The 25,345-nt window shown below is 41.8% G+C and overlaps 1 protein-coding gene and 1 long non-coding RNA gene across 2 annotated transcripts; both read left to right on the top strand.

Annotated features, from left to right (window-relative positions):
* Nucleotides 1-1,718: 1,718 nt before the first annotated feature.
* On the top strand, nucleotides 1,719-13,849 carry LOC124286271. The gene is made up of 5 exons (XM_046722626.1): nucleotides 1,719-1,823; nucleotides 6,770-7,195; nucleotides 8,464-9,422; nucleotides 13,045-13,169; nucleotides 13,651-13,849. The coding sequence occupies exons 2-5, from the start codon at nucleotides 6,775-6,777 to the stop codon at nucleotides 13,697-13,699; spliced, it is 1,554 nt and encodes a 517-aa protein (XP_046578582.1). The 5' UTR covers nucleotides 1,719-1,823; nucleotides 6,770-6,774; the 3' UTR covers nucleotides 13,700-13,849.
* On the top strand, nucleotides 12,308-12,975 carry LOC124286273. The gene is made up of 2 exons (XR_006900995.1): nucleotides 12,308-12,388; nucleotides 12,423-12,975. It is a non-coding gene; the product is annotated as an uncharacterized LOC124286273 (long non-coding RNA).
* Nucleotides 13,850-25,345: the final 11,496 nt, after the last annotated feature.

The following is a 25,345-nucleotide window of genomic DNA, read 5'->3' as shown; positions in this document are numbered from 1 at the left end:
ATCACTATCATATTTTGTCTACTCACGCCTCGAAGTGTAGTTGACAGGAAATGGATACGTAAACATATTTTGTTTCGCTAAAAGTCATAATGAGTGTAGCTGGACAATCACATGTCAACAAACTGTTTTTTTATTTACTTTTTTGTTTAAAATGAAATTCATCGGTACGTTTACACCGGAGACAGACTATACATGCATACCGACAAACATGGAAATAAACATGAAATGCCTGTGTCTCGCATATTCCACTATAAGGAAGATAGTACTTGCATTAACATTTAGTTAATGGGGAAATTCCCTTCGTTTTAAGCTTATTTTGTTTCTGTTTTGACTTATTAAAATGTGGTACACCGTTATTTTGATGTTAGCAATGGGGATCAAATGTTGGCACCCTCCTTGCCAGTCTGTTGTTTTAAGTTTACGAAAATGATTTTCTGCTGGAATTTGCAAAATCTTAAACGGGAATTTGTCGAAGATATTTAACTTATTCTTTAGATTTATCAATGAATTGATATCGTTCAGTAATGGTCCAATACCAAACTGCTTTGTTTTACCCACCTGAAAGAGAAATAAAAGGTTAAATCTCCTCATCCTATCTGTATCTTCTTACATGATCTCCGGCACTGAATGACAAGACCTCAACTTTCCAGGATTAAAATTCAAATATTTTCAGCAATATTCCAGCAGCAAGTTTGGCTGCCTAACTCATAACTCTACGGTACAATAAATAATACTTTTGTCAACGAAGATCTTCCTCAAACTGTTGTTTCATCAGGGCTACAACATGCAAGTCCTTTGTAAAGCACACAGTATTTGACAAAGTATTTGACAAATTTCAACGCGTAAGATGATGTTCGATGCACTTCCCTGTTTTGACTTATTCACTGCCGCGATATTGCATGGATATTGCATACAACCATATTCACCCGTTCTCGAGTTTCATGCTTTCCTTCGTTACTGAGAATGTCAAATCAAGTTCATTATTTTGTCCAAATGAAAACCATGGTGCCAGGCAATGAACCAAATGGCCGAGCCTGGCCACCCGTCCCATTCCCGTTACAGTCACCAATAGTACCTATCGTAGTATATGTAGGCATCTGTAGGCATCTGTAGGAACAAAAGGAAGAGTAGCAATTCCAGCTATAGTAGAGGTCCATAAAGCACGTTGATCATATGGTGGTGGTGTGGAATTCAGCTATGGAACAATATGCCTTGAAGAGTTGCCTCCCTTGCCAAAGTCACCACTCAATCATTGTTGTTGCTGAGATATGGGAGTGCGTTATGCACAATCGGCCCGATTTATGATCGTATATCCATTTGTCTTTTCATATTTTCATTTTAGAGGAATGAGTGAGCTGAGGTATAGATTTAGCTGAACATTATTTCGGTTGTATCAGAGCGTGCCAATATAACGTGATGGGAAAATGGGACAGTCTTTACCACTGCGTGAATTCCATAAGCACCGGTGTTTAGTATGGAATAATTTTGATAAAAAAATAATAACAATAATCATACAATAAAAGCATATAATAAAAAAATCACACTGACTCCCCTCATGAAATATAATTACATTATTCGTGAGAAGCTAAATAGCATACACAGTTTACTTAAGAGTGAAAGAGAGAGTGCCATCAAGTTTACAAACTGAAACGCCGCCTTCCTTATATTACCTCAACCACAGCACAAGTGCACACGGCACAGTTCTCTACTTTCATCCGGGTTCGTGGTTTTCTACTTTCTCTTTCGCTTTAGCTTGGAATTCTGTGACTTCGTTCTGACGGGAGGAGACGGACGGCTGGGTCTGGTCATAGGCACGGAACCAGGTACTGTACAGGTCACGGTTGGGACATTATGTAAGTAACACGACCTTATAATAGAAATATAAACAATTGGTAACAGCTGGTAGTAATACGATAAAGAGAATAGGTTCAATAGCGGTGGTGTGATTGCCATATCCAAGACACTAACACCACCATAGTATTCTTAAACGCACAAAGTCACACATTTTCGGCAATATTTTGGCCTATGTTATATATAAGGGCATATGCACTCACTTTAGCTTCCTATTGATTCAATAAAAGACATATTATCCCTTACAGCTTGCCTAAAATCGATATTTGACACCTCGAGGCGAACAGCTTCCAAACAGAGAAGACTTGCCATATATGTGATATAGTACCTGACAGTAAAGGCCAACGCATGCACCTCAAACGCTTCGTCATTCACCTCGCTGAAACGCTCTATACTCCCTGTTCATGGAAGCTTCACCAGACACAGGTCCGTGTCATTGACATCAGTGAAAAGTGTAATTTATATCTGTCATTGATATCACTGTATGTTACGACCCTCCGCAATACCACTGTATGTCACTTACCTCCCCAATACACACTGTATGTCACTTACCTCCCCAATACACTGTATGTCCTTACCTCCCAATACACTGTACACTTACCTCCCATGTCACTGTACCTCCCCAATACCCAATACACTGTATCCACCCTTACCTCCCCAATACACTGTATGTTCCTTACCTCCCAAATACACTGTATGTCCTTTACCTCTGTGTGTCCTTTGTTCTTCCATTATGTGTCCTTCCACTGTGTGTCCTGTGTGTCCATGTCCACTGTGTGTCCACTGTGTGTGTCTGTGTGTCCTGTGTCTGTGTGTCCACTGTGTGTGTGTGTCTGTGTCCTGTGTCCATGTCTGTGTGTCTGTCCTTCCTGTGTGTGTGTCCACTGTGTGTGTCCTGTGTGTCCATGTGTCCATGTGTCTGTGTGTGTGTCCTTGTCCTCCACTGTGTCTGTGTGTGTGTCCTGTGTGTGTGTGTGTGTCTGTGTGTGTGTGTCTGTGTGTGTGTGTGTGTGTGTGTGTGTGTCTCCTGTGTGTGTGTGTCTGTGTGTGTTCCTGTGTGTGTCCTGTGTGTGTGTGTGTGTGTGTGTGTGTGTGTGTGTGTGTGTGTCCTGTCTGTGTGTGTCTGTGTGTGTGTGTGTGTGTGTCCTGTGTGTGTGTCTGTGTCCTGTGTGTGTGTGTGTCCTGTGTGTGTCTGTCCAGTGTGTGTGTCTGTCCTGTGTGTGTGTGTGTGTGTGTGTGTCCTGTGTGTGTGTGTGTGTGTGTGTGTGTGTGTGTGTGTGTGTCTGTGTGTGTGTCTGTGTGTGTGTGTGTGTGTCTCTGTGTGTGTCCTGTGTGTGTGTGTCCTGTGTGTGTCTGTGTGTGTGTGTCCTGTGTGTGTCCTGTGTGTGTGTGTGTGTGTGTCTGTGTGTGTCTGTGTGTGTGTGTGTGTGTGTCCTGTGTGTGTGTGTGTGTCCTTGTGTGTGTGTGTCTGTGTGTGTCCTGTGTGTGTGTGTGTGTGTGTGTCCTGTGTGTCTCCTGTGTCCTGTGTGTGTGTCCTGTGTGTGTCCTGTGTGTGTGTGTGTGTCTGTGTGTGTGTGTGTGTGTGTCCTGTCTGTGTGTGTGTCCACTGTGTGTGTGTGTGTCCTTGTGTGTGTGTGTGTGTGTGTGTCCTGTGTGTGTGTGTGTGTGTCCTGTGTGTGTCTGTGTGTGTGTCCACTGTGTGTCCATGTGTGTGTGTCCACTGTCTGTGTGTGTCATGTGTCCTTGTGTGTGTGTCCACTGTGTGTGTGTTTGTCCTTCCACACTGTCCACATGTCCATTCCATTGTGTTGTGTCCTTCCACCACTGTGTGTGTCCTCCTTGTGTGTTGTCCTACCACATCCATCCACTGTGTTCCTTGAGATTCACCTTCCACACCTTCCATCTGTGTCCACTGTGTGTGTTCCACCACTTTGTGTCCTTACACCACACTGTGTGTTGTTTGTCCACTGTCCACACTGTGTGTGTATTGACATTACTTCCACACACCTGTTCCTTCCACTGTGTGTGTGTCCATTCCTTCCACTGTGTGTCCTTCCACACACTGTGTGTCCATTATTCATTCCATCCACCACACACTGTGTCATTGTGTCCTTCCACTGTGTGTGTGTCCTTCCACTGTGTGTGGGTCCACACTGTGTGTCACAGTGCACACCTTCCACACACTGTGTCGTTGACATCCTTCCACCACTGTGTGTCCATGTCACATCCACACACTGTGTTATTGACATCCTTCCACACACTGTGTGTCATCACATCCACACACTGTGTTATTGACACCTCCACTCCACACACTGTGTGTCACATCCTTCCACACACTGTGTGTCATCCTTCCACTGTTGTGTTGTTCCATTGACATCCTTCCACACACTGTGTTTCCTGTGTGTGTCCACTGTGTGTCATACACATCCACACACTGTTATGGCCTTCCACACTGTGTCCACACATGTGTTGTGTGACATCCTTCCACACACTGTGTGTCCATCCTTCCACACACTGTGTTATTGACATCCTTCCACTGTGTTATTGTGTCCCCTGTCACACTGTGTGTCATACACATGTGTTCACACTGTGTTGTGGTGTCCTTCCACACTCATGTGTGTCATACACATCCACACTGTGTGTTGACACACCACTGTGTGTATTGACATCCTGTCCACTGTGTGTCATACACATCCACACACTGTGTGTGTTGACATCCTTGTGTTCCACACTGTGTGTGTCATACATCCACACACTGTGTTATTGACATCCTTCCACTGTGTGTTGACACCCTTCCACACACTGTGTTTCATACACATCCACACACTGTGTTATTGACATCCTTCCACACACTGTGTGTCATACACATCCACACACTGTGTTATTGACATCCTTCCACACACTGTGTGTCATACACATCCACACACTGTGTTATTGACAGCCTTCCACACACTGTGTGTCTACATCCACACACTGTGTTATTGACACCCTTCCACACACTGTGTGTCATACACATGTGTTATTGACACCTTCCACACTGTGTGTCATACACATCCACACACTGTGTTATTGACATCCTTCCACACACTGTGTGTCATACACATCCACACACTGTGTTATTGACATCCTTCCACACACTGTGTGTCATACACATCCACAGACTGTGTTATTGACATCCTTCCACACACTGTGTGTCATACACATCCACAGACTGTGTTATTGACACTGTGTGTCCATATCCACACACTCCACCTCCACACACTATGTGTCATACACATCCACACACCGTGTTATTGACACCCTTCCACACTCTATGTGTCATACAGATCCACACACTGTGTTATTGACACCCTTCCACACAATGTGTGATTGACATCCTTCCGCACACTGTGTGTCATACACATCCATACACTGTGTGTCATACACATCCACACACTGTGTTATTGACACCCTTCCACACACTGTGTGTCATACACATCCACACACTGTGTTATTGACATCCTTCCACACACTGTGTGTCCATCCACACACTGTGTGTCATCCACATCCACACACTGTCCTTTTGATTTCGTCTGCTGCTTCTGAAATCAGAACTGTGCAGTCCCATCAGTGTGTTGTCTTGACATGCCAACGATTGATAAATGTCTAGTCATAACATTGTAAGACCTGTGCTGTGTATTGTTAAGATTAAACACTTGCGACTGGTTTGGAACATATTCCACCAGACTAAGGCGACTGACATGACATAATTTCAACCCCAAAGACCTATTTCTATGTTTCAAATTTTTCACAAAATGTTCTGTAACAACTGATAAGTAAGGCTCAGAGCTAGGCTATTTGTTATGCACGAGCCGACAGATTCAACTGTGTTCTCAGTCGATAAGATATGCACATATCTATACCACCAAAAAGTATTTTGAATAAAACGAATGACTAAGTTCCTAACACTGTGATCTGGCGATGGTAAACGATATTTAACATTCTATGTGATCTTTCAGAAACAATTGATAGGCTAACCTTTCTCAAACGTAACGTTTCACTTTTTGTAACATGATAGACAATCCATATTCAATAAAGGTGAATTCAATATCCATTTTAATCTGTCTAACAGTCCCTGAACCACATTTGTTCCCTACAGCTTAGCCTTCCCTGCAATGCTAAATCCCAAATGAAGCAAGTCTAGATTTCCGCAGCTTCTCTGGTCTCCCTAGGGCTCCTTTACAATTTAAATGGGTTTATTTGTTTCAATCATAATTATACATATTCAGAGAGACTAAGCATTAGTCTATATCCATTTATATTCTATTTCGGAGAATCCAGGTAATCTATTCTGATTCCATATTGGCATTGCAACCGTTAGAAGCCACTGTTGGCTGCAAGGATTCAAAACACAGTGCCATGACGCTGAAAATGAAATAATTGGATGCCCGGAGACTGCGGAATACCAGACTACAGTTTCATGTCCATCCACACAGGACGACAGTGAACCCACATAACAATCCGCTTTCAATACCAGAATCGTTGCATATCAGGCCACATGTGTCATAGAGAATTCACACATATTGGGTATTACTCTGTCCTGGTGAATTTGTATTCACATCCATCCACATTCCATGATAACAAAAAGCATATCTAACCGTATTCAGTAACAGAAAATCCTCACATCCTATAAACGAGAATCTACATATCGAAAACACAAAATATCATATCAATTTATCCACATTCTTGCATAGAATATGCACGTATCAATTAACATTCTATGACGCATAATCCATAATCCATGCACCCGTGCGTATTCAATAACATATAATTCACATATCAAATTGCATAATTTCCTTGAGCTTCAATGTAAACCTAGATTAGGGTAGAATCAAAAGTTGTGGAGTTTAAGTTTGGTATCAATGTGTTCCATCCACAGACAACATGGCTGCGGCGGCTTCTCAGATTGCGGGAAACAGCTATGAATCTCAGTCTGGGTTGTACATAGTCACCTACGTTGGCGATGTTACAAAGGCATATGCAGATGGCATCGTTGTCAGCGAAGGGCCACGTTTTACAGACATGGGATACGTTACAGCAACTCTTCTTAGAATGTACTCAGAATTTGACTTGAATCGCAACAATTTAATAATTAAAGAAAGAGGTCATTTCCAACCATGGACGGCGTACACGACGGGGGATTGCGGGAAGTTCAAGTCAGTGATTCATGCCATTGTCCTACCCCGAGGAAAAAAACAAACTATTGACGAGTGGAAGGTGAAGATGATCTGGTTATACAAGAAAATACTCTCTAAAGCTGAGGACAAAGGTGTCCCTATCCTGGCGGTACCTTTACTTGGCTCTGGTAAGTCATCTGAGAAGTATGGGGATATGATGATATAGTTCCGTCCATTTCCGTTTTCTATCGCAACTGACCGTCTCGAACAATAACTTACATATCTAATCTTCAAATTTGTTAATTTGATGTCGTAAAGCATTTGTATAACACTACGTGTGCTCGCGTAACATGTAAGTGTGAGGTAAAAAGCGGGATAAGACCATTTCCTTAACCTTCAGAAATCTCTTTGATAAATAATTTAATTTTGACAACAATTTCCATAGTACGATTTCAACTGTATCATAAGTATTTATGAATCACTGAAAGGAAGTAATGATACTGATTTGTTACTGACTGAGAGTTTGGTTTTATGCCGCTTTTAGCAATATTCCAGCAACATCACGGCGGGGAACACCAGATATGGGCTTCACACATTGTACCCATATGGGGATTCGAACCCGGGTCTTCGGCGTGACGAGCCAATGCTTTAACCACTAGGCTACCCCACCGCCCGATTTGTTACTTAAAGTATATAACCAACTGCGCTGCAGTCGTACACATACATCTGAAGGATAGCGTTTTCCAATTTAGGTTACATAACTTGTACTGTGCAATTAATCAACTAATTTGGTTAAACTTTCTAAAAGCCACATCTAAATGTCATGCCCTTAATGATTGGACAGTGAGTGAGTGAGTGAGTATGGTTTAAGCCGCTTTTAGCAATATTCCAGCAATACGCTTGCGCTACATGTTCTTCTTTCACTGTCCAGCGAGGAAATAGAGTTGCTTTTGGGGCAACTCCACATTTCGCGTGGACAGCGCTTCAACCCTGTGATCACTGGTACCGCCATATAGCTGGAATATTGTAGAGTGCGGCGTTAAACAACAAACACACACAAGTATCATGCTTGCACGTTACATAAGGTTTGTTGCCATATTCACACCGCATTGCACACATTGGAGGCTGACAGTGCAGTAGAGTGAGTGAGTTGAGGTATACCCCACTTTTAGCAATATACCAGCAAAATGGGCGGGGAACACCAGAAATAGGCTTCACACATTGTACCCATGTGGGGAATCGAACCCGGGTCTTCTGCGTGACGAGCCAACGCTTTAACCACTAGGCTACCCCACCGCCCGATTGGAGAGTCAATGTTATATAATCTACGTATGATTTGACATATACTGTGTATTCACCAAGTTCCATCACTCAGGACTGCAACATTTTCTGATGTACATATGTCTGTCAAAGGTTTACTAAAGCCAGTCTTTGAATTGTCTAATCGTTTGTTCAGGTAAAGGCAACGTGAACCCAGCAGAGGCTGTTCAGGTGGCAGTCCAAGCTATGTTTTCTTATAAGAAAACATCTCTCGTCAAGGTGTTGCTCGTGTCACACCGGGAAGACATCGTAGACATGTTGGCAGCTCAGTGCGCCTACATGTGCAATAAGAAAGGTGGAAAGGCTCTTGAGCCACCACATTCACACTCAAATACAGGAAGAAAGAATGGATCGTCGAATCCTCGATCTCTGCCCAAACCTAAGCTTAATGCAGACACTGATAGCAATAATTCATGCCGTGCGAAACAGGTGGTTGGCAGATCAGATCACAGCAAGGGCATCGTTGATTGTGGTGTCCATCAGCGTGGATTGGTACTCCGTAGTGGACGGGAATTACCACCAGGACAACAAACTGACGATTTCAGTGGCGGGGCCAAACCAAAGGTCTCAAACAAGGCAAAGCATAATGGTCAGGATGACGATGATGATGACAATTACGACGACGTCGGTGGCGGTGGCAGTGACGACGAGGTGAAACAAAAGAGACCCGTTCCTGCAGGATGTAGTTATGAAGAAGATGACCACGCTGATGATTGTGGCGGAGGTGATGCTGCTGCTGCTGCTGATGATGATGATCAGGTGCCAAGTGAATATAGAAAGAGACATCAATGTAAAGAGAAAAGGGCAACAGACAGGGCATCAGATCGAACTGGAACACATTCGAAAGGTAATGAAAGTAGGTCTGGGAAGTACACCAACACAGACCATGACGACCTTACCCTGTCAATGGCAAAGTTAAGTATCTCCCACACGAATGAAAAGGTGACTAAGAACAAACCAACACCTCAGTATTGTATCATTTGCCTTGAAGGAATATCAAACCCAAAGACCTTGCAGAGATGTGGACACGTGTTCTGCACAGACTGTATCAACAGACTTTTTGCCCGTTACAAACCGGTGTGCCCCAGTTGTAACATGTATCAAGGGTAGAATATTAGGAGTCCAGCTGGCCCTCTCATTAAGCAAATTAAGTAATTAAACACTTGCTCTGGTCAGTGAGATGCCATTGTCTCTGGGCAATACCCATAGGAGTGACAGGAGGTACTGGGCTGGGCTGATCCCACTTTCATTGTAGGGATGTGGAAACACCACCTATGTGCACTGAACCATTAATTAATGTGTCTCACAACTGGGAGTTCTCATAAATGGGAGGACACCTCCAGATATGATGATTAGAGTCCTAATTAGGATTAAGAGCAAATGGGGAGAGCGAAGAAGGTTGACTCATCACTGACCAGATGCGAAAGGGGCCAAAGACAAAGGACCAAGAATGACCAACCTGGGTATATAACGGGACAGGCAATAGGCCTGAGAGGAGAAGCTGCAGAGAAGTTCGAGCCTACGCTTGAAAGTGTAGCACTGAATAAACAGTTGTGGACCCTCAGACGGACTTGAGTTATTCATGAAAGGACATCCACTAGAGAGACAGCACGCTCATCTCTAAGTGCGATAAGAAAAAGGAATATCTGATAAATAGGATTCCACCTTATTGCCAGTTTTGAAGATTTCATATGTTGAACATATTGCTGAAGTTGCAGACATGTGGTCCATGTTTACCAATTCATATCATGTTCTGTTCAGTTAAGCGCACTGTGCGTGCCTTACGTTTCAATATATACATGACTTTAGTTATTGATTCCGCAATTTTACACTGATTTGCTGAATTTATCATTTTTGTTGAAAATGAACACCAAGATACGTATTCTCATCAACTAATTCCAGGTTAATTCCATTTCAAATAATATGCTTTGTTTGTCAGATGCATTACCCCAAAATAATATAAATTATTAATTCCTGTTTTGGCAAGCATTAGGACTATTATAAGCGCCGCAACTCAAGGCTTGATTGATTTCAAATCCAAGTAATGTCTGATACCCGTATAGTAATGAAGTGCATAGAACACTTAATCATGCTATCATTCTGCCTATTCGCTGCGGCCATATAGTCGACAAATTATCCATCCCGTTATATCAAGCCCTTGGCCAAAAGACCTTGTGGTCATATTTGACCAACCATGACCACCATCGCCCTTCCAAATATCGGCCCCCACTCACATATCTCTTAAACCCCCGTCATCCTGTCATACTTTAGGAAGATAATCACGCACGGGCCTTTCCCAGACTAGATTGTTGTAAGAGTTGCGGGTAATTTCCTTCGCCTCCCATCACCCTTGTCAGTACTGTTGTCCCCGACCGAGTCCACTTTATCTTCTCTAATTCCAGGGTACTCCCCCTCTCTCCGGTTGATCGGCAGGGACAATGTACATAATAAAACATGGTGTTGTATATATCAGACATGAAATATTGTACGTCATGTATATACCGAGTAGTTGGACATCTGACAGAATTTTGTTTCATATATTTATAACATGCCTACATGAGTACTTCAGTGGCCATGAAAGGAAGAAGGGAACATGTGCAGAGTTAAAACTCACGGCATGAACCCTGAATGAGTGACAAATGAGAAAGGATTGACGTATAAGGGTTATGAAAGAGTATGTATGTTGAGGTAGAGGTGGTGTCAGCTGTCGGAATCAGGTACAGGGCAACCGCAGACAAAAGAGCCATCACGCCATTGTCTGGGGACCCTGGAGGACACCAGTAGTTGTAGTATGTTGAAGCAGGGAGACTATATAAGGTTGTAGAGTATCCCTGGTTGAAGGAAGTAGTAGAGTAGTGAAGAGAGGAGGAGGTGTCAGCTGTCGGAACCAGGTACAGGGCAACCGCAGACAAAAGAGCCATCACGCCATTGTCTGGGGACCCTGGAGAGACACCAGTAGTTGTAGTATGTTGAAGCAGGGAGACTATATAAGGTTGTAGAGTATCCCTGGTTGAAGGAAGTAGTAGAGTAGTGAAGAGAGGAGGAGGTGTCAGCTGTCGGAACCAGGTACAGGGCAACCACAGACAAAAGAGCCATCACGCCATTGTCGGAGGACCCTGGAGAGGCACCAGGTGTTTGTCGCTCTGCGGCAGGGTTAGCTGATGGATTCCACCGCCTACCTGTCTCTTGATCACGGGTGGGTCCACAGGCGTGCTCGATATCCATGGGAGAGTGTTTAGAGCGACCATTTACTCCCCCACAAGTCCCGGTAGTATAGGGCCAGCTGACCTAAGGAAAATTTGTGTAGTTAAAGATGACGTCATTTAGAGGATTAGTTTGATACAGGCGATGTGAGTAGGAGAGTAGGTAACACAAAGGATGTGTTTAGTAGTGACTAGGATGAATGAGTGCACAGAGAGCACTTTAAAGAGCGCCTGTGATTGACTATGATGGACCTATACCTTGTGCCTTAAATTATATCCGGTCAGTTGTTTTACTTTTAGTTGTCAGTTGATTTCACTTTTAACTGCTTAGAAATAGTAATAATAGTTATGCTGACAGTGTACAAGTCAACCCCCACCCACATTCCCAGTACCACCCCTATAATTACCAGCATCACAGTCTCGAGCCCGCACACAACTACATGATTGTGAAGACACACCATACACACCAATGATGGTCTGTCACATATACATCATTGGATTCCGCAAACACTTTACACACCACCATATTTCTGTTAGGTCGCATTATATCTTAGTGGAATGTAATTGTAGCTCTGTATATATGTTATTAGTTTGTAAAGTGACAAATACGGGTCCACATTATATCACAACTTCCATGTATGCCCATCACTTAAATTCAATCGGTAACGGTGCTCTATCATAACTTGTACATTATATAACGCTACTATAACTCGTCTTTGTTTGAATGTATCATGTCCATCATTTAATAACACTCGCCATGTGAATGTGTTGTATGTACATCACATGTAAATACTGTACTCCATTGACATTGTAATCTCCATTCACATGTAACATTATTGTACCTCACGGTTGGTCACGGTCATTGGTCACATTCTCCACGTAAGGACGTGAGGTCACGTCCTTACGATACGACGGGGAAGTATATCCAGGGTAGAATATTAGAGGTCCAGCTGGCCCCCTCTCATTAAGCAAATTAAGTAATTAAACACTCGCTCTGGTCAGTGAGATGCCATTGTCTCTGGGCAATACCAATAGGAGTGACAGCGGGTAGGGAGGTCACTAATAGATGACCAGCCATCCCACGCTAATCGAACACACGTGCTGTCCCCTAAATATAGTACTGGACAGGGGATTAAACTATAGCCCCTGATCAGCGGAACACTGGACAAAGGACACTTTGGCTAAGTCATGATAATGAGGCAAAGCCATAATTAATGTCCAGAAATGATGATTAGAGTCCTAATTAGGATTAGGAGCAAATGGGGAGAGCGAAGAAGGTTGACTCATCACTGACCAGATGCGAAGGGGGGCCAAAGACAAAGGACCAAGAATGACCAACCCTGGGTATATAACGGGACAGGCAATAGGCCTGAGAGGAGAAGCTGCAGAGAAGTTCGAGCCTACGCTTGAAAGTGTAGCACTGAATAAACAGTTGTGGACCCGCAGACGGACTTGAATTATTCATGAAAGGACATCCACTAAAGAGACAGCACGCTCATCTCTAAGTGCGATACATGGTTTATGGCGTCCTGACAGGGAACCAGCCGGAGGGTATCATGGATGTGGCCTTCAGTGGGGAGCACCTACCTGGCTATGAGACCTGTGGCACCACTACCACTTCCATAATGGGACACAACGGGTGAGTTTATGAGTGATCGAGTTAGGTTCTACGCCGCACTCAGCAATATTCCAGCTATATGGCGGCGGTCTGTAAATAATCGTGTCTGGACCAGACAATCCAGTCATCAACAGCATGAACATCGATCTACGCAATTGGGATACGATGACATGTGTCAACCCTGTCAGCGAGCCTGACCACCCGATCCAATTAGTCGCCTCTTACGACAAGCATGGGTTACTGAAGATCAATTCTAATTATATGTTGGAGAAAACCACCCTGAAGACTGTGTTCCAGGAACGTCACTGTTGTTTAATGAGAGAGAGTCATCATCTACACACCACCCCACCCCCACCCCCAACACACACACACACACACACACACACATCTCCCTCTTCCAGTGGGCATATAGCGCACACTTTGATATTTCTGAGACTTTGTACGCAACCTGTATGCTTTAGTTTGTAGTATTTTTTATTGTAATATGTTTGCATATTCTCAGGCTGATCATCCGAACCCTGGAGATTTCTACAAGGGCACCACACGTGTAGCCTATTTACCAGATTGCGGAGAAGGTAGAGACGTTCTCCGTCTCCTGAGGAAGGCGTTTGACAGGAAGTTAACATTTACCGTCGGTCGTTATACAACTACCGGTCGTGAAAATGTCGTAACGCGGAACGACATCCACCATAAGACGAGTATTAACGGTGGGCCCACACGGTAATCATGTGTGATTATCTTATGATTGAGATACATTTAGATTAAATGTTATTTTGTGAAAACCTAAACTATGATTATCCAAAAAGGTGTCTCATTGTGCACGATCACATGTGCCAACAAGGCAGGCGATCCTGACCACCCGACCCCATTAGCCGACTATGAGGACACGCATGGGGTGCTGAAAAGAATTCTTACATCTTCGTGTGTGTGTGATCATTATTTCATCTTTGTGCGTGTGCGTGTGCGTGTGCGTGTCCATGACTATGACGACACGCATGGGTTGCTGAAAAGAATTCTTACCTCTTCGTTTGTGGTTGATCATTATTTCATCTTTGTGCGTGTGCGTGTCCATGTAAGTGCGAAACAAAGTTTCGAAATAAGAAGGCATAATCGAAAGGACAACCGAACAGATGAACTGATGCGGTACCTGATTTCATTTCGCAAACTTTGGCAAGATACGCAAGTGTTAACTCCCCGCCACCAGGTGGCGCAAACCAGCTTTTTCAAAGTCTCGCGAGAAATTGCCATTCTTCATTACCGGTCGATCCGTGAAGGTCACGGTTGTTTTACTCTTTTTTTCCTGGAGGTTAGTACTTTTCTTGTATATTTATTGTAATTCTATTATATCTACGAACATAAGACATTAAAAATGTCTAGTCCGCCATTGTCGTGTCAAAATAAGGAAAATAACGACGGGTAACACGTGGTCAATGTACCGGCAGGTAATACTGACCCCAGTAAGAAACTGTTGGTTTCGACCGCGGTAGATTCTGATTCTTGAGTGTGGGTTCGACTCAGACGATAACGCTGTCTCAAAACGTTGGTTCATGAGCGATACGAGAGCTAGAAGGGGTGACAGCAGGGTACCTCTAATATGGGGGACACCCTACCAGAACTTAGACATTTGGACCCTCTTGGGACATCAAATGCCCCACGTTGTAGGCTCCCTAAGGGACAATTGGACTACATTAACAAGCATTTCACCACTTTCATAGATGACAAGACTATGGAGGGTGTGTAATCAGAATGTTCTATACGAGAGGGTAAGGTTTTAGAAGCCCCTCAGATGGATGACATTATTGAATCCCTTATGGAACAAAATGGGATAGGTAATGGAAAAGGAGCGGACAAGGGTCTAAGATCCATTCAGTCCAGACTCATAAAAGTTGCTTGAACAGGCCTGTAATGATCAGTCTACTGAGTTAGACTTCGAGTTTGTGATAGAATTGGTTGAGAAAACGATACGTGGCACAGGCCAAGTTGATGTAGCCTTGAACTACAATAGGAGACTAGCTACATTGTACAAACTTACAAAGGATCTCAAGAAGAGTAAATCCTTGGTGAGAAAACATGCCAACATCTTCCATGACACCGAGGCCCAATTGTTTGGGGACGGTTTTCTGCAAATCTTGGAAGATAAGGGCAAGAATCGTAGGGAAGCAAGAGAGGTGGCTGGTGCGCTTCAGCCCCCTCAGATGAAGTTAAAATTCGTGCATAAGCCCAAAACACACCCTAACAATCCACAGTCTGCTAGTTATTCCAGACCCACCACGTTCAAGCCTTTCGGCCTGTGCCCTCGGGAAGCAGACAGGTTTCCAGGGGCGATATACCGGCGGACATGTCATCAGGTGAAGTTTTTCCCAGGACAAGAGAGGCAAAAGACGTGTATCACCAAGTTCCTTACCCCTAAAAAAATCAGCCAGAAAACCTGTTCTTAGATTTAGATACCCTGCACAAAAACGGAAATGTGGTGGCCGGAATGCCAAGTTTGAATTTGTCCAAGCTGGCGCCAGATGTTCTTTTGGCGGGGAGAATTCATGTCGTTCTCGAAAATTTGGATGTTAAGATGGAGGGTTTGTTCATGGTTCGGGACCTCAGAAGAAAGGACTTCATGTGCAAAGTTGATCTAAAAGATGCGTGCGAAAGGTACCTCCGGTTCAAATGGAAAGATATGATTTTTCAATTCATTTGCCGTCCTTTCAGTCTGGCCTTTGCACCACGCCATTTCACAAAGATACTGAGACTGGTCGTGGCATTTCTCAGACGCCTTGGAATGAGAGAGTGGTGGGAGAAGTATTGTTTCATTAAAATCCAGTGACTCACACAACATTCTCCAAATGTATCGCTATAAAACTCGCTAAGTTGGTTAGTGATGGCCTGCTCCAAATCATCTAATCTGAATATGACTACAGTACTTGTTGGCAACAGCGTGGTGAAGTATGTATTAGCAGGCGACCGTCAAGGATCAGTCTTAGGACCCCTAATGTTCATAACGTATATTAATGATATCGTGGATGATATTGATAGTAATATTAGACTTTTCGAAGATGACACGACTATATATATTATAATTGATGACCCCGGCATAGCTGCAGACTGTTTAAATAATGACCTATTAAGAATTTCAAATTGGACCCAAAGAAATTGAAGGTTTCATTCAATCCTAACAAAACGAAATCAATACAGTTTATTAGAAATATAAGATTTAAACCTGATCTTACAATGAACGGTGTGATAATTCAAGACGTAGAAAATCACAAGCATCTAGGCTTTCCCCTTCAAAATAACTGTTACTGGGATCTTCACATAAACTCTATGATTAAGAAAGTTAGTCCATTGATTAACTGCTTAAGAAGTTTGAAATATCGCCTATCGCATAAAAGTTTAGAAAGTATCTATAAATCTTTCATCTTACCTATTTTTGATTATTGCGGCCACATGTGAGACAACTGTACCCAGGAACAGTCCATTTTACTAGAAAAATTGAATCTAGACGCATGCGATCAATAAGTGGTGCGGTTCGAGGAAGAAGCCACAACATGATATATGAAGAAACTAACCAAAAACCGTTTAAAGAACGTAGATATATTTCTAAGCTGACAACATTTTATAAAATGAAGAATAATCTCTCGCCTCAAAATCTCTTACCTACAATACCCAGTACTAATGCTATTAACCTCAGGAGACATTTTTCAGCGTGAACAGTTAAATGTAGAGAGATGCCAGATTATATTTACCTGATACAATAAAGTCATGGAATTCCCTAAGTCCTGAAATTCAAAATATTGATACCTTATCCCGATTCCAAAACTCGCTATGCAGTCCCCATAACAAAGCTGTTATCTTTGACCTAAACTATGGATCAAGAATATGCCAAATTATCCATTCTCGCCTTACGCTCCTGTCATGCCGTACATTATTTCTTCACATGCAATAAATACATGAATTAAGACAAAAATCACCTTTTTAAAATCTCTTTTTAAAGGAATTAAGTATCCACACAGTGCCAAAAGGCTGTGCCTCGCTCACTAACAATGATCTACACAAATTCTTAAAATCATTCATGATTACATAATAAAATCTGATCGATTTGATGTTTCATAAATACTTTGATATTTACTGCCAAACAAACGAATCGATATTCATACATTATCCTAATCTTGACCGCTGATAAATATGAATTTTACACCAACATGGATGCGCAACAGGAGGAGGAAACGCCGCCGGAGGAAGCAACGACACCGATACGACTAGTCACCACCACCAAGAATCCTAAAAAAGTCGCCGCCGGTAGAAAAGGTGTTTAGCCAAGCACCACAAAAATAATAATACCCATTACACTCCGTGGATTGTTGCCGCCGTGGTAACGGGATTAAGCATGGTCGTCGTTATGCTGCTATATAATAACAAGCAACAACAACCACCGCAACAGCAGCAGGCGACGCAATTAGAAATAAATCCGCATGTTAATGTTATAATTTTTGTTTAAAATAAAATAAAATATATTTTATATTCACACACGATGTCGTCCGAAGGAAAAACATTCGTCAACGATGCATATCACGCCGCCGTGGTCGCCGGACTAACCCCGGAACAGAAAGACCAGGAACTGATTTTCGTCATGCTGGGTCTAGCGGCGACCGTGCTGACTAAACAATTAGACTAAAATATATTTATGTATGTATATATATAAAAATGGGAAGGCGTGCACCTTTTAACTGCAAGTACGTGCTGCTAGAAAAAACCGAAACCTGCGGCAGGAAATGCACCACCGAATATTGTGGCATACACATGATGTCTGTACGAAAAGGTTTCGTGAATGTGGCATCTGTTTCTGTATTTACTTGGACATGGTTTTGCCTACGGGAGCGGCCTTCAAAATCCTCTTCGGAGCATGTTGGCCTGTCCACTCATGACGCATATTTTCATGAATGAAACATGTTTAAATAAAGTATGTCGGATGTCACACAGAGAAATCCTTTTCGAAGGTATAGTGACAAGATCGCTGTCAGGAGCCAAGTTGGACATTCTTGATATCCTCTGGGACATGGGGAGGTTTAAGGTAGGAAACATATTCATACTATGTAACAGTTGCAGGAAGAAGCATCTTGAGGATTGTTTCACGCACGTAGTAGTAATACAAACATCATAGTGGATGTGGCATGTTGTAAAACGTATCTTATAGTTTGATTTTCCTAATCGAGTCAGTTCAAAATAATTATTTATATTATGTATATTATCAAGTTTTATGCACCTTTATTTCCACCAGACGATCGTCTGAAGATCAAACAAATTATATACATGTAACTACAAGAAAGGGGGGAAAGTTACAATATTGATATAGATAAAGTTACAATTTACATAAGAACATACAGTTACATGTGTATACAATTAATTTATACAAGAAACTTCCGAAAGTGGACACACATCATTATACATCTGCAGAGATCAATCAGTATAACATTGTAGGAGATGTCGTCTTATTCGGTAAATGTATAAAGAACATCGCAAAATGATTCGTTCCCATGTCCCTTGATCAACATTATCATTAAAAACAGTTTCACCTCCAAATAGAAAAGAGAGCATATCGAGTTCATCCTGCGATTCAAAGGCAACATAGGTTTCCACATCAAGAATATCAGTCATAAACGCACTAAATTCGTTTCTCTCAGTGTGAAGTTGTTCACAGTGTAGGAGTATATGAAAATCATAATCATAGGTATATTTGTTACATAGGTTGCATTCTTTAGATATTTTGTCACGTGATGAGATTTTAATACATATTTGGAGGGCAGATTTATAATTGGGATGTAAGTATGCCAATTGCCAGAGGATATGATAGTTTAACTTGCAATGGAGCCGGGCATAAAGCGTCATGTTTGTATTAATTAAGGTTTCCATAACCCATCTGTGTTCTTCATAGCTATGTAAAGATTTATTTACAATTTTTCGCCATTCGTACTTTGGAGGGAATACACCTTCTTTAATATATTTTTCTAAGTGTACATGTAAGTTATATTTGTAGAGTGTTGATAGTAGATCATCACAGAATGGATGGGATTTTGTAGATGTGGTTATTCCTGAACAAAATATGTTTTTGGCAAAATTATTACAAGAGATTTTGCATAGACGTCCAAGAAAGATGAGTTTACATTTGTCGATGTAACCAATAAGTGTCCACAATCCCAAATTTGCAGTAGTAGAGTCTGTTGGTGATCTTTTATCAAGCCCCTGCACAATACGAGCAAAATATCGTTGTGTAAGTTCAAGTGCATCGGCTTGTTGACCTCTAATGTTAGGTAATATTTCACAGCTATAGAGACTTGTTGTGAGTATCATTCTCAGCCAGATTTTGACACATTTAAATGGTGGAGTTGAGAGTGATGAAGTCCCGCAGATCTTAGGGAATATATGTTTTGTCTTGCTTCAGTTAGGAGAACACTTCCATATGTAATTGATTCAGATTAGGGGATAGGGGTCTCACCAAGGCGGTATTGGAAGTTAGAATAAGTGCATTTTCTTTTGCTGAAGACAACTATTTTATTTTTAGTTGGGTTGTAGGTCAAACGCCATTTAGAGGTATATGACGACACGATGTCTAATGATGATTGTAAACATTTAGGTGATGCACTAATAAGCGTATTATCGTCAGCAAGCAAGACTGCAGGAACATTCATACCGTATACACAAATACCACAACTGGCTTCTCTGAGAGAAGTGATAAGGTCATTTATAAAAATAAGGAAGATTCAAGCTGAAATAACTCTTCCTTGGCCAACACCTTGCTTGACACAATATGTGTCTGATCTCTCACCCTGGTAACAAACAAAGGATTCGCTATGAGTATAACAGTGATGTAAAAGATTCCAGGTATTACCGCTTATACCAATTTCATGTAATTTATAAAATAATCCATCGTGCCAGATTCTGTCAAGGCTTTTTCGTTATCAAGAAAGGCAGAGAAAACAGCAGAATCTCTATGCATATAAAATTGAATACTTTCCATGAGCGTGAAGACAGACATAATGGCTCCATGTTGGCGTCGAAAGACAAATTGTAACATATCCGGAAAATCTGGCCTTGATTTTTTTAATGAAAGGATTAACCAATCCTTTGATATACCCAACCCAGGGATGCTTTGAGAAGGTTTTGGGTGCCATCAAGGGTTTGGGGAGAATGTGAATCTCCGATAAGTTTCTTACGGGAAAACTGGCTATGCTGTTAGCATTAACCTCCGCTGGAAGGGCGTCAGAACTTCAGCAATTAGACACAAGATATGCACTCAAGAGGATAGGCTAACCTTTCATTTGACAAAAGAACAAAACTTGTGGGGCCTAGGAGAACACACAATGTGTTAGAATTTCTTTAGGTTTGAGGGATGACAAGTCCTTGTGTGTAGTTGAATGTATTGAAGGATATTTGTCAAGAACTAGATTATGGCGGGATACTTTGGACGAAGTCCTGCGCCATAATCTGCTCGTGTGTCATGTGAATCCCCATTGGCATGTGAAAACTTGCACCATAAGCAGATGGTTGAAAGACATCATGAGGAAGTTGGGGGTGGCGGCTTGGTTCACATTGCACTCTACCACTCTTCCACTTCTAAGGCTATGGGTCAGTGTATCTCGATTGATGATATCCTGAAACACGCGAAGCATCAACTTTCAGAAAGTTTTATTGTAGGACGACTCCAGAGGTCAACACTTTCCAGCAGGCAGTTTTGACCAGGGAAGCTTTAAACTAACACTTGAGTATCTTGCCGAAGGTTGCGAAATGAAATTGTAGATTTCATCAGCTCACGTAGTGGGTGCCACGAAATCATAATTTTATGAGTAGCGAAGGCAAGATATGAAAGTGTTCCCGACCATCCATCCCGTTTGCTTGCCTTCGGTACTAAAGTATGTCGACTTGTTGCAGGTAGAAGCTAGTCTAAGATGATGGTGGAGTCGCGTGTCGGTGTGCCCTGACAGTGTAGGGCCTGAGATATTGACTTTAACATTCCACACGTTTCAATTCGATTCTGTCCAGCTGCCATGTTGGCTACTTCTTGTTGATGAGCTTGGATCCTTGTTTGCTTCAGGTTGTTCTCCTGCTAGCTGAGAGCTGGTAATGGAAAGTGGCGAGTTCTCGCGAGACTTTGAAAAGCTGGTTTGCGCCACCTGGTGGCTTGGAGATAACACTTTTATATCTTGCCTTCGATTGTTCATATAAGTATGATTTCATGGCGCTCACTACGTGAGCTGATGAAATCTACAATTATAGTTGGGTTTCATTATTATTCCTTGTTTACGTCTAGATTCGGCTACCCAGACGAAACCTACCTGATCCGGGTAAAGGAGGAACTTGCCAGCAAGCAAGGTGACGGATGGCAATTAGAAGCTATTAGTTGTAGTGCAAGATAATCCTGTTAAAAATACTTTGTGATGGAAACACAACAGCTAATATTGTCATGTATCATACGTCATGCATTATATTGTATCGTTGGCTTCTCGCTATTTTTATTATCAAAGTTATGTTTCTCAAGGTTCTTTTCGAGGTCCACTTCTATTGAATCTAGTTCTAGCTTGAAAAGAAATTACTGCAACATGGCCCAAGAAGTATTGTGGTTGATGCAGACTTTTTAGACAGCCATCGTCGAAATATTTCTAAAAACCAAAAACTATGAAGCCAAGATATGTGAGACATATTTATGTAATTATTTATATGACGCTCATCTGCATACTTAATCCTCACCACTACCACAGTGTACACTGTCTTGTCAGCCACCCTGTATCACTCTGTCACTTTCATTAGTTACAGTATATCACATATACATATAGCTTTAATTGGTCATCCCTCTTGGCCGTGTCTGCCATCACATCAACTGGTCCAAGGAAGTGCTATTTTTTTCTCCATCTTTCCATTGTTGAATCTTCGCCTGTGCATTGTTGTAAAAAAACTGTATATATGCTCACATGTATATTGTCAAACAGTCCGGTATTCCGACTGCCTGTGTAGGGACGTCCGTGAGAAGGATAATGTCGCTCACCTCATTTATGTCTTGTAAACTAAAGAAGTTTGAACTCAACCTATCCTTCGCCTTCGTTTTAATTATGAGCTAGTTCCCCAGTCGACCATATCAACGCGATGACAACTGTCTGTTTTACTGTATGCATATGATTTGTGTATATTGATAGTGTTATTAATTCCAAAACAAAGGAACACACGTTTTCGGAACTTTGTCTAAAGTGGGGTTTGAAGCAAAATGTTATTGAAACTAAAATACTTCTTGTAATGTCATAATACTTGATTATCTCCCTTTTCACATGACTGATAAAGGGTGCAGCATTTCTGCTGTGTCTAAAGATAACTTGCTTCAAAACAACTATTATGACACTAATTGGAGTATTATTTTTTTCCTATAATTCCAAGTAAAACATTCTGTTTTGTGAAATGCAACGGAATATTCAAGTCAGTTAAGAGCCATGACTGGAGGTTTTTCCAGAACTTCACAGTCCCAAAAGAGATGGGTAATTGATTCACTGTTACATTTACAAAAACTACAAATGGGAGAGTCTGTATACTTGATTTAAATCTGTATTGTAACCATCTTAGATCAGTACTATAAGTGCACGTCCATGGGATAATATTAAATATTTCCCAGTCCTTTTGTGGGACATTTAGATTCAAGCTATCCCAGTTTTTATTATAGTGTTCTATTTTAGATTTAGAGCATAGGAGTGTTTCATAGAAGTATTTGCTACCTTTTTCACTGAAGTTTAGTTTAGACAAATTAAATGGGTATGTCGGTTTAGTGCTCAGAGTTGTAAAATGTGGGATATTTATCTTTAACATGTATGTAATAATTGCTTGTTTGACCCCTTCAAGGGTCCGGAAATTAATTCTGAGTTTATATAGATCTATAAAGTCATCAAAGGATAGAAATTTCCCTTCTGCTGTCAACATGTCGATTTCTTGTCAAAGTTAAAGGTATATTCAAATTGAGATTTTTACATGTAATTAAGGTGTCATGAATAGAAGCATTTGTCTCATGTCAACCAGAGAGACCAAAAAGATATTTAAGATTATAAAGCACTGAAAATTACAAATAATGCAAGATATAGGTAGTTTGGTAGTAGAGCTTTGTCCCCTTTGTCAAAGTATTATAGAAGTATTAACATAGTTTGGAACTAGGATATCATAACAAAAAGAATCCCAATTATTTTCCAACAGAAGTGTATTTCTCTCAGAAAAAAAATACAAACATCGAAACTGTGCTAAAACATTGTATATGCCTTATCTTTACGTTTTTCATTATGATAAATCACATGAAACATTTCTGATTTGTTATTGCACTAACACTTACAATATACCCATGTATCTGAACGTGGGCTCGTGACCTTTATTCTGTACTCCAATTAATATAAACAAATGTAACTGACAATGTATCTTTGCAACTGACGGGAGACATATTTCCACCGACGCTCCATACGTCTAGTTTGCCATGACAATTGGATTGAGACATTTCTTCTATCATCGAACCGTCAGTACAACGGCAGAAAGCCCATGCCATTGTTTATTGCTTGCAGTACGAAACAGTTTCTCAAATTCATTAATGGTCTTTAGCTTTAAACTACAGTGGGAACCTGATAAGTAAAATTTCAAGGGACTCGCCAAAATTGTTTACTTTTCAGGTATTTTACTTATCCAAACTTATAAAAAACCTGCAAATGACAACCATATGCATGTATATGTATGCATATGTAACTGTGAACAATTTATCAGGGCTGGCCTCCAGTTGTCAGTGTATTGTCAACTGCTTGACGCCAGCGAGCTGTAAGTAGGATGTTTGTTTGACTGGAGACTGACACGACTGCCCCTCATGTCGGATTATGTGGTGATTGCTAATTAGTTGTCCAGTCTCTTTTGTTAAGTAATTTACTTCCAGGGACCGTGAGAAGACGTTTATTATATTAGTTAAGCGGTATTGTTTACTTATCCGAGTTTAGTTAACCGGACTCTAATAGTGATAATTAATGAAGAAAGTTGCCGGGACCAAAGAAAAGTGTTTACTTATCAGGTCTGTTTAGTTAAGCGGTCTTTACTTAGGCGGTTTCCACTATATCATTTCACTTACGTACTATTATGCGTATTCGCTGGCAACTGTAAACGTTATGATGCTTAAATAAACTTTTGTATATCAGACATTATTTTCTATTGTCAGTTTGTTTTACCCCGTGATGAGGAGGAAAGTCACCAAGCGTCCTTTGAGAAGGAGTGAACTGGTTGAGTTTAACGCCTTTTTGAACAGGATTTCAGTTATGTCACTGTGAATCAGTGTATTGTGGGAGGAAAACCCGAAGCAGGTCTCAGGTGTTTAACCAGCACGAGTAGGGTGATTACAGACTTAGACACATCATCATGTCGAACCGGGAATCGAACCAACGTCCACATGTATCTGACATACTCACACACAGACACACTCACACACAGACACACTCACTCACAGACATCACCACACACAGGCGCACGCACAGACATACTCACACACAGATACACAGACATCCCCACACACAGGCGCACACACTCACACACTGATACACAGACACACTGACATCCCCCCACACAGAGATCCACACACAGGCGCACGCACGCACACACAGAGACATACTCACACACAGACACACTGACATACTGATACACAGACACACTGACATTCCCACACACAGACACACTCACATACTGTTACACAGGCACACTCACACATAGACACTCACACACAAACACACTCACATACTGATACACAGGCACACTCACAAACAGACACACTGACATCCCCACACACAGGCACACACACAGACACTGACATACTGATACACAGACATCCCCCCACACAGAGACATACTGATACACAGACATCACACAGACAGACAGACAGACAGACAGACAGACAGACACACTGACATCCCCACACACTGACACAGTCACGCGCGCGCTCACAGTAGGCATTGTTACACCACTTCCCTCCTTTATGTGTGCATCTGAAATGTCACTGAACTGATCACGCTGACGACCCGGGCTCGATTCCCCACATGGGCACAATGTGTGAAGCCCACTTTTGGTGTCTCCCGCCGTGATATTGCTTGTACATATCTGAGTGAGTGAGTGAGTTTGGTTTTTCGCCGCTTTTTGCAATATACCAGCAAAATCAAGGCGGG

The sequence above is a fragment of the Haliotis rubra genome, unplaced genomic scaffold (genome assembly GCF_003918875.1).
Source record: "Haliotis rubra isolate DU_JTF1 unplaced genomic scaffold, ASM391887v1 Scf38, whole genome shotgun sequence".
Lineage (NCBI taxonomy): Eukaryota > Metazoa > Mollusca > Gastropoda > Lepetellida > Haliotidae > Haliotis > Haliotis rubra.
This window is presented reverse-complemented; position numbering and strand designations above follow the sequence as displayed.

Coding starts and splice junctions, on each gene's coding strand:
- LOC124286271 (XM_046722626.1), top strand. CDS start 6,775: ATGGCTGCGGCGGCTTCTCAGATTGCGGGAAACAGCTATGAATCTCAG. Junction 7,196..8,463: donor GGTACCTTTACTTGGCTCTG/GTAAGTCATCTG, acceptor TCGTTTGTTCAG/GTAAAGGCAACGTGAACCCA. Junction 9,423..13,044: donor CGGTGTGCCCCAGTTGTAAC/ATGTATCAAGGG, acceptor TAAGTGCGATAC/ATGGTTTATGGCGTCCTGAC.